This window comes from Cyprinus carpio, chromosome A7 (assembly GCF_018340385.1).
Source record: "Cyprinus carpio isolate SPL01 chromosome A7, ASM1834038v1, whole genome shotgun sequence".
Lineage (NCBI taxonomy): Eukaryota > Metazoa > Chordata > Actinopteri > Cypriniformes > Cyprinidae > Cyprinus > Cyprinus carpio.
This window is the reverse complement of record NC_056578.1, coordinates 21282252-21294981: the sequence shown is the minus strand read 5'-3', so window position 1 is coordinate 21294981 and position 12730 is coordinate 21282252. Positions and strand designations below refer to the sequence as shown.

General features: G+C 37.9%; 1 protein-coding gene across 4 annotated transcripts in view; it reads left to right on the top strand.

Moving 5' to 3' along the window:
- Positions 1-235: 235 nt before the first annotated feature.
- The window catches only part of LOC109084891 (alpha-ketoglutarate-dependent dioxygenase FTO-like), a 126070-nt gene continuing 113575 nt past the window's right edge, over positions 236-12730 (top strand). The window contains exon 1 of one of the 4 annotated variants that reach the window (XM_042760319.1): positions 236-422. In XM_042760319.1, coding sequence (XP_042616253.1) covers positions 345-422 — 78 coding nt within the window. In that variant the 5' untranslated portion in view covers positions 236-344. The remainder of the gene's footprint in view (positions 423-12730) is intronic. The other 3 variants (XM_042760322.1, XM_042760323.1, XM_042760321.1) reach the window with 3 other exon arrangements.

The following is a 12730-nucleotide window of genomic DNA, read 5'->3' as shown; positions in this document are numbered from 1 at the left end:
ATTCCCTTCATGAGCATTATTTTAACATCACGTCTAGCACCGCATATGCATAAAATCAATTAGAAACCTCACAGCACAACCGAGCCTCTATATACTTCCGGTTTGACTCAAATTACAAGCGAGTTTTATCCTGGCGCGAGGATTCTGGGAAATGTAGTCCTGAGCGATATGTTGGTAGCGACTTAAAAATAAAACACCGATGTAAAATAACAGCATCAGGTTTATTGTCATACATGTTTCATATAATATCATAAACACGGCAAAGATTATATTTAAATGCTCTCAATGAAAGTTTACACGCCAACGGCACAATCTAAAGACTACATCACCCAGCTCTGCGCGCTATGAAACCGAGGCAGCGTAAACAGTACTTCAGGAACATGAAAAGATCGGATGACAGTGAGAGGGAAAAGAGGAGAAAGGTATCGCTTGTAGTTTTCTCTCAGATCGCCAAGCACCACATGTAGCTGTGGAGTTTGTAAGACACCGTTCAGTGTGTCCGTGGCGGTATTGCACGCGCTGGTTACTGCTGTGTGTTCATTTGAAGTGCGCATGTGATGCTGCTGATTGCTCTTGTAATGTTTCCATTCTTTTATCGGAGTAGTTTTGTCTCTGTGTGCGCACAGTCATCCGGCACGCGAGTGTGTGTTGAGGCACAGCGCGGGGGGAGTGTTTTCTCATGACTGCCACACACTGACTTTGCTGGAGTGTCTTGTGTGGCGGCATTACAGCAAGTTCAATCGTGGTAGTAATGAATGAAGTCAGGACGCGTGTCCAGGTGTCTGTCACTCTGCAGGTGTCTCTGCTAAACTTCATTTATTTGACTTATGTGTCGTGTTGTCATCTGTTTTCTGACTAAACAAAAAATACACCCATGAGCTGGCCAGGAAACGGACATGGTGTGTTTTTAACTTAGCAGAGACCGTGTAATAGAAATAACTGTTGTGGTGCAGCTGTTTTTATCCGAATCTGGTACTTTTTCAGTGTGTCATTTTTCTGAAGCATCATTGTGTGACGCTTTTTGGTCCTAAAAGTAGATACAATGGTCTTTATTACAGCATAAACCCTGATTATTAGGTTACACAGCCCTTAACAGATACTTGGGCAGTTAATATTATTATTATTATACAGCTTTTTGCATTCAGGGTATAGATATATTTTATCGGTTCATGCATTCCCTGTGAATCAAACCCATGACCTCTGTGTTGCTAGTGCATTAGTAAGAAATTATTCTTTAAATATTTATTCTTTATTGTCCCTTTAATGAAGATGTTTGTTTATGGCACTGAGCTCCAATAAAAACTAATAATCTCTGAAAATTTTAATCTTTTTTTTTTTTTTTTTTTTTTTTTTTTTTTTGGATATGGTGCAAATGAAGTATTGCAAATATTGTGTTTTACTTGTCTGGCACTGATCTCTGGAAGTAATGTTTAACGACCGCATATTTGAAAATGTTAAATTTATTTATAATTGTACTTGACAAGTTGACATGCCACTTTCTGAACTTGTCTGTGGTTAAGAGGATTTAGTTTGATTATCAAATGACTACGTTTGATTTTTTTCTGTAGTATAGTCAGCAAAGTTGAGAAGTTCTGTCATTTCTCTCTTTCTATAACCTCCTGTTTCATTTCCCACTCCTTTTTTCTCTTTTTTTTTGCTCAGTTTTAGTCTGCTCTCTCTGATGGCATGCTTTTGGATCATGTCTGACAGCAGGGAATCTATGTAGTACGTGGTTCCTCCACTTTATTGCAGCTGACACCGTGACCAGACGAGTCCCTGAGAACTTGATCCAGCTGGTTTTGGGTCTGTAGAGCAGACGGACAGACAGACAGGTCTGCCACCCTGCCCCATCTCATTTTGTCTTATCTCTCTTCTTCATAAAAATAAACCGATCTGGGAAGAAAACCACAGATCGGCTAGACTGAGGCTCTGGTGTGTATTCCTGCGGTTCCTAAATATAAAACGTAGGTCCGATTAATCACAATAATAAATAAAAGGGAGTACATTGTTGTCTCAGCCATAAACGTGTGCATTTGTGCCCAACATTTAGGATGTGGATGGATGTCAGCAGAAGGCCTGTGAACTATCTGTTTTTATCTTTAGTTCAGCTTTCCCAGGCATTTCCTAACCATATGTGACACATATGCATGATAAAAAGAGCACTTCCATTATCATGCATTTTAAAAGAAAGTCTATTGGCTAATAAATACTGACTTCATCCTTTTAGAAGTGACCTTACATGGCCTTTAACCCAAAAATGCTGTTTTAGTAGTTGATCAAGGGACACTGGACAATCATAGTTACTGGTTTTAACGTTGCCAGGGTGACCACAAAGATCCCACTGAAGTGTCATTCAATCATAAATGCAATTTATTGCATTTGCAGTAGAATGTGGGCCCGGTTGTTTTTCTTTCTTCACAGTTATGAATTAGAGAAGCACTTGTTTTTCGTCCATCTGTTGAGCATGTTTTATTTTTCTTCACACTCACAACTCTGTTGGCCTCTGCTGCTGCTTTTGACACCTTTCTTGATGACTCTGCGATGTTATTTTCTGCTTGTACTGTGAAGTGTAGTGCTTTTGATTGTGGAAAAAAAAAATCAGTTGATAAATAAACAAAGATTAGTAAATAAAAAAAACTAAATGCATTATTTTGGAGTGGCAGAGTATGTGAGGAGCACAGAGGGTTGCCAGATGTTCAGCGGCTTGCACTCCTGCCGGCCCATCACTCAGAGAGTTCTCGGCTCATTGGCTTTTTCAGCTCATGTGTTTGCTGGAGAAAGCTGTTTAGGCCATTTCATTCGTGAACACTCATTAAAATGGTTTGTGTTCCCCTTGGCAATTCTGTTAAATTAACAGCTAGCTTCAGTTCAGGCCTGATTATGGGGCCACACAGCCACAGTCTTGATTAATCAATTTCTCTCACAAAATGTTCCTTTGTAAATTAGTGTTAATGTAACGATTTATAGGTCCTAATGCAGAGCCGCTGTCATGTCGAAGCCGGTGTTTTAGCGGGAGCTGTTGTCACTTTTGGCGTAATCAGCAGCTTTTCTACCCCCCTCACCATACGCCTACGTCCTATTAATGAGTCCATAATAGAGAAACAGTGTAGGACAGCCACATAAAGCACACTCAGGAATGAATAAAACAAAATAAGGAGGCAGTGCAGTGCAGCTCATGATTCCTAAAATCTGAAAAGACGGAAAAATAGGCGAGGGAACGAGGGAGGGTGGGAGTGTTAGAAAAAATGCTGCCACAGTTGATAATGATACCATTACACTAATGGAGGCAGCAAATGAAGTAGCAGGCGGACACTGTGCTTTATTGCCGTAGGGGGTCGTTTTCTGCTGCATTCCTAATGGCTGGAACTGCCGGTATTGATCAGGCCATCATACCGCTAATCCACACGTGCATTACTTACTGCCGTAACACCTTGTCAGTCTTTTTACTGCTGCCACTCGCAGCGCACCCTGTTCCCTTGCCACAGGGCCTGTGATTTAAGGGTCAAGGGTTGGATGATGGTGTGGACAGGGTCATTGAATGTCCCCTTAGTATGGCCTCTCTTGTTTTATATTGCAGTGAACTGAGTGATTAAGTAAGGCAGAGGTGTTTGTTTAATTAAGAGGTAAGGCATCTGCTCTTCTGCCTTTTTATGGTAGTTAGTCTGTGTTTGAATTGAACCGTGAATGCGCCGCTGTCTTTTCTAATGGTTTGGAGCTGTAAATAAGGCTAGGCTGATCCATAAACATTGCTAAATGGCAAGTAAAAACACCTGGCTTGCCAGATCCTTGATTAAGTATTTTACTCCCAGGACTCCCAGTGAAATAGTCCTGGCAGCTCTAGGCTTTCCAATTTTCTTTTGAAAAGAGGAAGTTGATTTAGAGTATTCCATTAAAGGAATCAATCTCAGAATATTTATTTTTTATTTGATTATTTATGCAGTTATTATTATTTTTATGAAAGATTTTTTTTAAATAAATGTAGGACAGGTCTTTTTTATTACATTTTATATTGCACAATACATACTTCTATCATGATTTCAAACCCAACTTTCATTTGTTTGAGTTTGTTCGGAGGGTTCACAATCACATACACTACCGTTTAAAAGTTTTGGGTCAGTAAGATTTCTTTAAAATGGGTTTTTGAAAGAAGTGTCTTATGCTCACCAAGGCTGCATTTATTTGGAAAAAAAGAATATAATTGAGAAATATTATTGCAATTTTACAAAACTATTTTCTATTTTAGTCCATTTTAAAATGATTTTCTATTTTAGTCCACTTTAAAACTAATTATTAATAGTAAATTATTTCTGTCATGGCAAAGTGTATTTTTCAGCAGCTTTTGCTCTGTTCTTAAGTGTTGCTTGATCCTTCAGAAATTGTTCTGATATGTTGCTTAATATTTTTTTAATAAACTATCAGTTTTTTTCATGATTCTTTGATGAATAGAAAGTTCAAAAGAACACCATTAATTACAACACACGCACATACTGTATATAGCAAAGCATTATGTTCTTAAATTATCAGTTTTTTTCTGAACATTCTTCATGAATTGCCCAGTTTTTACGTAAGCCCTTAGCACATGATGATGAAATCAGCTTAATCACAAATGACTTAAAGTCCCCCGTAGTCAAAATTTTTGTCTTTAAAACTCATCTTTGATCATCAAAATGACATATTTAAATGTTTCTTTCTTGTGAAAATAATTTTCTGCTTTAAAATAGCTTGAATGCAACTCTACACCCTTGCCTCATTATTATACGTGGATCTATGAATACGCAAATTAGCCCCGCCTCCACTCAGTCCGACACCAGCCAGCCATGAGCCAGCGCCTCCTGATCCACTAACTGAACTGTAGTAAACTGTAGGAGACTGATGGCTAACTTCGTGATGTAACATTATCTGTTTGCGCTGGTTCGTACACGGATAATAACTTTTTTTTTTCTTTTTCTAGCGGACAACTACAGTGGCTACTGTAACATTAGTTCAGTTTACTTACTTGTCGATGTTGTGTCCTCAAAATGCCTTGAAGACTCAAATGCAGAAGTTTGTGATTCCAAATCACGCCCGCGATCATTAGCGTGTGACATGCGGATGTCAATGCGGGAGAGGTGTGTCTGACTCCGGGCTACTTTTACACTGCTGCCGCGGGTTATTATTCAAGTTAACAGTACTAAATACAAATAAATAAGCGCTAACAGCACATGACCCTCTGCTTTGCAGCACAGTCAATGATATGCTAAGGATAGGATCCCTTGACGTGATTGGTTATTGAATTTTGTGACGTAGCAAAAAAAAGGCTTTTTCAAACCGTGTTTCTGTGACTGCCTTTGGGAAACTACAGTTTTAAGGAGAAAATACTCAGCAATGTTGTTGATAAATAGGTTGGAACATGGTTTGTCTAAAAGCATAGACAAATAAACAGCATAAAAAAACTTGATTTTCACCACAGGGAGACTTTAAAGCTCGATTAGCATGTACGAACGGGCCTTACTTCAGCCTGGTCCTGCTCTGCTGTCATCTCCACAGCCCCTGCCCGGCCTGAGCCATCATTCTCGTTTTCCTGTATCAGCATATCGGCACTAACCTCTGCCCTCCGCTAATCAAACACTTCACCTTAAGGGAACATTCATTCAGCTCTCTCATTATGATGGCTTCTGTGGTCATAAAGATGTATATTTATATTTCCCCACCTCGTTGCTTGGCTGTTGCAGGGAAACTAGATATTGATCTGGATATTTAGTCATTTCTTTCTGCTGGGACATCAATATTACGCTAACGTGTATGCGAGCTGTGCTTGACCCTGGCCCCTGTCTCTATCCATTCTCCCATTGGAGCTCAGTGATAAACTATTCTGAAAAGCAAATCAATGAGTGAATATGAAGTTTGAGGAGTAATATAAGGCGACCCTGAGGCCTATAGCAGCCGCATTGATCCAATGTGTGGATTAAGGTTGATTTGTTTGTTGTGAAGCTTTTTACCTTTATATCAACAAGAGGTCCGGCACACACACACATACCCACCCATATCCCCTAAATGCCTTTTATGGTTATTTCCTTCATTTCCATTACAACTTATTTGCATTTATTAAGAATATTGATCATGAAAGAATTATGTTATAGGCTGTTGTTCATTCTCTGTTTATCAGATATTCATGTGGGTGTGTATTATAGGCCCATATTATGTTTGTTATGCATGTGCTGTTAGATGTCTGACCCTGTGAATGATTTTGTGTATTTAATAAAGAATGTGAATTTTATAAAGACACTCAGACCTAAAGTTGGGTTTCAGTAGATTTATTTCTTCTGAGATCAGAGGATGTCTAAGAAAAGAGCTGCTTTATCAGCTGTTATGCTCCTTTCATAGTCGATCTGAGATTGTAATTGTTTTTTATGAGGAGGGGTCATTGAGTGGGATTTGTTATTGACACTAATGTTTTTATCTTCATTCTAATATTTAATTTTTGTGTTGAGATCCGCTTATTGTGTTTCAGATGTCACATGTGATAGCTATTCCAGTCCCATTCAATATGTATTTAACACACAAAGCAATCAGAGAAGCCTCCTGTTTTTAGTTTTGAGTGTCATGCCAAATGTAGTAAAATTTTACGTACAATGTTATGTTTGCACCATGTAGTGCAGGAGAGTAGATTGAATTATATCTGTTTTACACATTTATGTGACCAGTTGTATACCCAATTGGATAACAGTCTAGTCAGCCAAGATGCATGAAGTTAAATAAGACTAAATGTGCCTCGGTCTGCTGTGTGGCTAACTGAAACTGACCTGTTTTCCTGTCTGGAAGTGTGTCATATTATATATATGTGTGTGTGTGTGTGAGAGAGAAAGAGTTATGAAACTCAGGGGAAGGTCTGAGACATTCATAGGGGTTGATCTGGCAGCTATTGGCTGATCAGTGGTGATGTATGGTCAATAATCAATGTGATCAATAACAATAGGATCACCTTAGAAAAGCTTTGAATAAACATAAGATTGACCTTGTAACCTAGACATCAACGGTTTAGTTTTAAGGAGCTTCCATTCAAATTAGTTTCAAGTTTTGTCTTCTAATTCTGGTCTTTTCTTTAATATTTTATAAATATTTGTATATTTTTGTTATCTTACTACATTTTATATTATATATATTTTTGACATTGCATTAATATTTATTTATTTTAAAAATCACGCCATAATTCCGCTGAACAGCAGGCCCCTTCTTCACTGTTTATTTGTGAATTGATTTTCTTGTGTAATAGTTCACCTTTTCTTGTAAAGGGAAACTAGCTAATGGCAGCCCTTTGCCCAACATCTGCTTTCTATTGTCAGTCCAAAGTCCCTCTTTTACTGGAACTACAGGAGGCCACTTTCACTAGAGCCTGTAAACACTAACTCTTAATTTGTACATCATAAGTTATGTTCTATAAATGAGGGGAGTGAAAGTGGGCCTGAGCACCTGGTGATTCCCTTTATTTGAGCCAGTTTGAATGCTTTTGTGTGTGTGGATGCCCGTTAGTTGAGCCAGTTGGAAGGCTGTGCTTAAGTCTGCATGTGCCAGACAGGAAAACGTAGATCCTGCCCTGCCAACCTACTGGTGGGCGCACAGAGGTAATGAATTTAGAGAGAGAGAGACAGGAGGCTTTTAAAGGCTTCTCAGATGAATTTGATGGATTTACCTGCTGTTGCATATAATGTAACAGGCAGTCAGTGTAGTAAGGGTTTTCATGATAATAATGAGTGTAACTCGAAGTTTTGATAGTATTTTCGTATCAGCCGAAATGTGTACGTAGTGATGAAGATGGTTGATTTGCCATCATCTGATGGCAGGAAATGCTTACGCTGATAACAAAGCTGTTAATGGAAGAGTTCAAGGCATTGAGTCTGGTGTGTGTGAGTGTGTCAGTGTATGTGCAGGCTGTATATCTATTTTCAAATGATTAGATTCAACTTTATTTTCATTGTGCAGAGTACAAGTATATATATATATATATATATATATATATATATATATAAATGTGTATATATATACACACACACACACACACACACACACACACACACATATTGTACAGAGTGTAAGTAATGATGTAGAGAAACGGAGACCAGCTCAGTGCAAGTAACTGTAAATATAGCATAAGGTGCTAATGAATAAGTATAACAGAAGGTGCATTGCAGAGTGAGGTATATCAATAGTGTTTTGTGCAGAGTGTGTAAGTGTGCAGAGAAGACTTTTTTTTTTTTAAGACATATGATTTGTCCCCAATGCTGTGCCTTTAAGACTTGTATGTAAATGGTCTCTTTACATGTGAAATGGGAAAGAACACTCACAGGCTTGCTGACTGCTTCCATATAGATTGAAACTGCTGTATCTTCAATAACAGAAGTTAATAGAGATGGGCAGATCGATCAATATTTTGGAGAATCATGTTCTATCAGGAGGATTGATCCTCATATTAAAAATATTGATACAAAGCGTTTTTTTTAACCTGTGATTTCATTGTTATTTGTTTAGCGTAAAAAAGGATGCATATCTCTGTTCACCGTATGACTGACTTTCTTCTGTGGAACATAAAAGAAGATATCTTGAGAAATAAAAATAAGTAAATAAATAAATCAAATTTCCATTGAATGTAGGAGGAGCTGTTTTTAAAATATGTTTTTCATATTTTATCACTTTCTGAATTTTCCAGAATAAGTTTATTTCGAATGTGGTTATCATCCTGTAAGTGAGTTCTTTGTCAGCTGAACAGCATTAAGCATTCAGTGAAGAAGTGACATCCATATTCAGCTGCAGTGTATACATGACCATTGTTTCCTTGACTTCATCACAACTTTTGTTGACAGTTTTCAAGAGTGGCATCACCATGCCAACAGGTTAAATGACACCTTGTCAGATGTCTAGTTTGTGATGCTCTTGTTTCAAGGTGATGTGCAGGAGGAGTGAAAGAGAGAGTGAGTTTGAGTGCTTGAATGGTCACCGATGCATGACACTGGCCTCTCATTACTGTCTCTTCTGCCTTGACCAGCACACACACAAAGAGGTTTGGTAGTGAGCGGTGGCCTATTGAATGCTCATTGGTATGCTTGTGGTAATTTTACTGTCAAAACTCCCTCTCTCTGTTTCTGGCAGTCTTTCTCGCTCTCTCAGTCTCTGTGCCCCTGGTCATCCAGCTGTAAGTTCACCCTGAACTACTGTCAAGCACATGATCAGGGCTGCATAAAGAAAGCTGCTCTGTTTTGCTGTCTATCATATTCTCTTCTTCTTTCTCTTCTCTCTCTCTGTGTTTGTGATAAGGCCAGACCTCTCGTCTCTCCTGTTGTTTATTTAGATGAGGTCAGCCAAGGTTGGTAGTTCAAGTGCAGGTGTTATGGTGATGAGCAGACGTCAATGTGCTGTTGTTCTAGTGAAACTGGCTGAATGGAAAATGTCTGTCCCATCATCCTTTGCTTTAGTGAGATTCTTTATTTTATGTGTTTGGTGATGGAGTGTGCCTGTGTGTTTGTACAGTATGTGCTAAATTTGTTGTTGAGCTTATTACTTCAGACAGTTGTGACTGACTTGGTATTAGTGGGAAACCTGAACCCTATCCTGCGTGCCTTCTCAAGTGAATGTTTGTGTTGTGCTCTCATCATTTTGATTATGCACCAAATATGACAATTTTTGCTCCAGTTAGTAAACTCCAAAAGTCAAACTTTCTAATAGTCATAAAGTAAGTTTTAAATATTTATAAATGTAATCCATGTTTTAAATGTATTAACACTTCAAGTCATAATGTATTTTTTCAGAAATTGTAATTGTAATAATAAGCCATTTTAAAGTTTATTTTATTTAAGTGCATTTATTTATTTATTTATTTGCTGTATCTTGTTGTTGTGTTGCTGGATCCAAAATAAATTCTTTACTATAGAAATGCATTCCTGTTTTTTTTTTTTTTAAGATAATATTACATATATACACACACACACACACACGTCCACAGTCAAGTTGGGAAACCCTATTGAATTTCATGATTTTCTGTATCAGGGCATCATAAAAAAAAAATAATAATAATTCTGGTCCTTGGCAGGTCTTAAATTTAGGAAAATAAAACCTCAGATGAACAACAAAACATGACATATTGCACATGTGATTGTTTATTTAGCAAAAAAAAAAAAAAAGTATAATGCAAAAGCTATGTGTGACAAAGTTAGGACACCCTTACTGTTAACATCGGAATTTAGAGGGTAAGTAATGGTCAGGCACTGCTAATAAAATACATTTGATTAACTGACCATCAGCATGTGTGAGCACCTTCATAAAAGCAGAAGTTTTGTCAGTTTGCTGGTCTGGAGCCTTCAGCTGTGTGTTAACACAAAGCCAAAAATTAAAGACATCATCAATTATCTTACAGAAGCAAAAAAAGGGCAATTTCAAAAACAAATTGAAGTATTTCATTCCACAGGGAGGAAGTTTATTCACAAGTTGGAGACATTCTAAACAGACACCAATCCTCCCAGAAGTAGATGTCCTGGCAAATTCACCCCAAGATCAGACCATGTAAAACTCAGAGACAACCCAAGAACTTCACCGCAGACTCTACAGGCCTCAGTTAACATGCTAAATAATAAAGTTCATGACAGTTCAATTAGAAAAAAAAAATAGGACAAGTATGCCATGTTTTGAAGGCTTGCCAGAAGAATGCCCCTTCTCTCTAAAGAAACATGGCAGCACGGTTTAGGTTTGCAAAGCTGCATCTGAACAAACCATAAGACTTCTAGAACAATGTCCTTTGAATGGATGAGACCAAAGTGGAGATGTTTGGCCTTAATGCACAGTGCCATATTTGGTGAAAACCTTAAAGGGATAGTTCACCCAAAAATGAAAATTATGTCATTAATGACTCACCCTCATGTCGTTCCAAACCCGTGAGACCTCCATTCATCTTCGGAACACAGTATAAGATATTTTAGATTTAGTCCGAGAACGAGTCAATGTTTCGTTCGTTATCTGGCTCGGCTCGTGTTCATCTTCAGTTCTCTCTTCACAGCAGTTCAGTCAGTGTACTGTTTGAGTAAATGAATTACTCCGGGATATTGGTTTATTTGAACTCAGAGGGAGTGTCAGCCATGTTAAAAAAGTTAACAGCTTAAGTCATTTGTGGATTAATGCTTATTGTTGACGCGAACCGTTTCAAACGAATCAGTTCGATTTGGTGAACTGGTTCAAGAAGATCCGGTTGCATCGAGTGATTCGTTCGCGAACCGGATGTGAGGTGAACGCGCTCATAACAGACCCGGGAGAGAAGTCAATGCTGAATAAAGTCGTAGTTTTTTGACATTTTTGGACCAAAATGTATTTTTCGATGCTTCAAAAAATTCTAACGGACCCTCTGATGTCACATGGACTACTTTGAAGATGTTTTTATTACCCTTTCTGGACATGGACAGTATACCGTACATACATTCTCAATGGAGGGACAGAAAGCTCTCGGACTAAATCTTAAATATCTTATACTGTGTTCCGAAGATGAACGGAGGTCTCACGGGTTTGGAACGACATGAGGGTGAGTCATTAATGACATAATTTTCATTTTTGGGTGAACTATCCCTTTAACAGCATATCCGCACAAACACCTCATACCAAAAGTCAAACATGCTGGTGGAGGGCTGATGATTTTGGGCTTGTCTTGTAGCCAAAAGAACTGGGCATCTCACAGTCACTGAGTTGACCATGAACTCCTCTGATACCAAAGTATTCTAGAGTCAAATTTGAGGCCATCCGTCCGACAGCTATAGTTGGACCAAGACTTGGTCATGCAAAAGGACAATGATCCCAAGCACACCAACAAATCTACACCAGCAAATCTACTTTCTGAAAAGAAAAGAATCAAGTCCAGAGCTCATCTTGAATGAAATGCTGTGGCGAGAGCTGTGCATTAACAAATGCCCACAAACCTCAATAAACCGGAACAATGTTGTAAAGAAGAGTGAGCCAAAATGATGTGAGAGACTGATAAATCATACAGAAAATGATTACTTCAAGTTATTGCTGCTAAAAGTGGATCTACAGGCAGCTGAATCATAGAGTGTCCTAACTTTGTTACACATAGCTTATTTTTGTTAAGTGAATAATGGCACTTTGTGATAAGTTATGTAATGTTGTTCATCTGAGGTTTTATTTTCTAAAGACCTGCCAAGGACCAGATAATTTTTTATTATATTTCTTTATGTGAAAATGTTAAAAAGTTAGTAATTCATGAAACAATTTATGGGTCAGAAGCCACAAATCTAAATTGGTGTTTTTTTTATATATATATATATATATATATATATATATTAGATATTTAATATACCACACACATATAGAAATATTTATTCATATTTGATAACTTTGTTAACAGTAATTTGTGATTTCACTTTACTTCTAAGATTACAAAATGACATTAATAATGTTACAAAACATTACTCCTAATATTGACATACTTTTTTGAATATACATATACAGGTCAACATTATAGGGGGGTAAGGTGTTTTTATGACTAAATATATCCAGTCAAAAGTCAAACTGAATACCTGAGTAACAGCTCAAGCAGAGAGCTGCGTCTCAGGCAACGCGCGTGCCTCATATCACTCCCCCCCCCCCCCCCCCCCCCCCCCGCATTTTCCTGTCCTTGAATGGACAAATACATATAAAAGTATGTCAAAATAACTGTTTTTCGAGAATACTGGCCAAGAAGACAGGTATGTTTTTAAGTGAA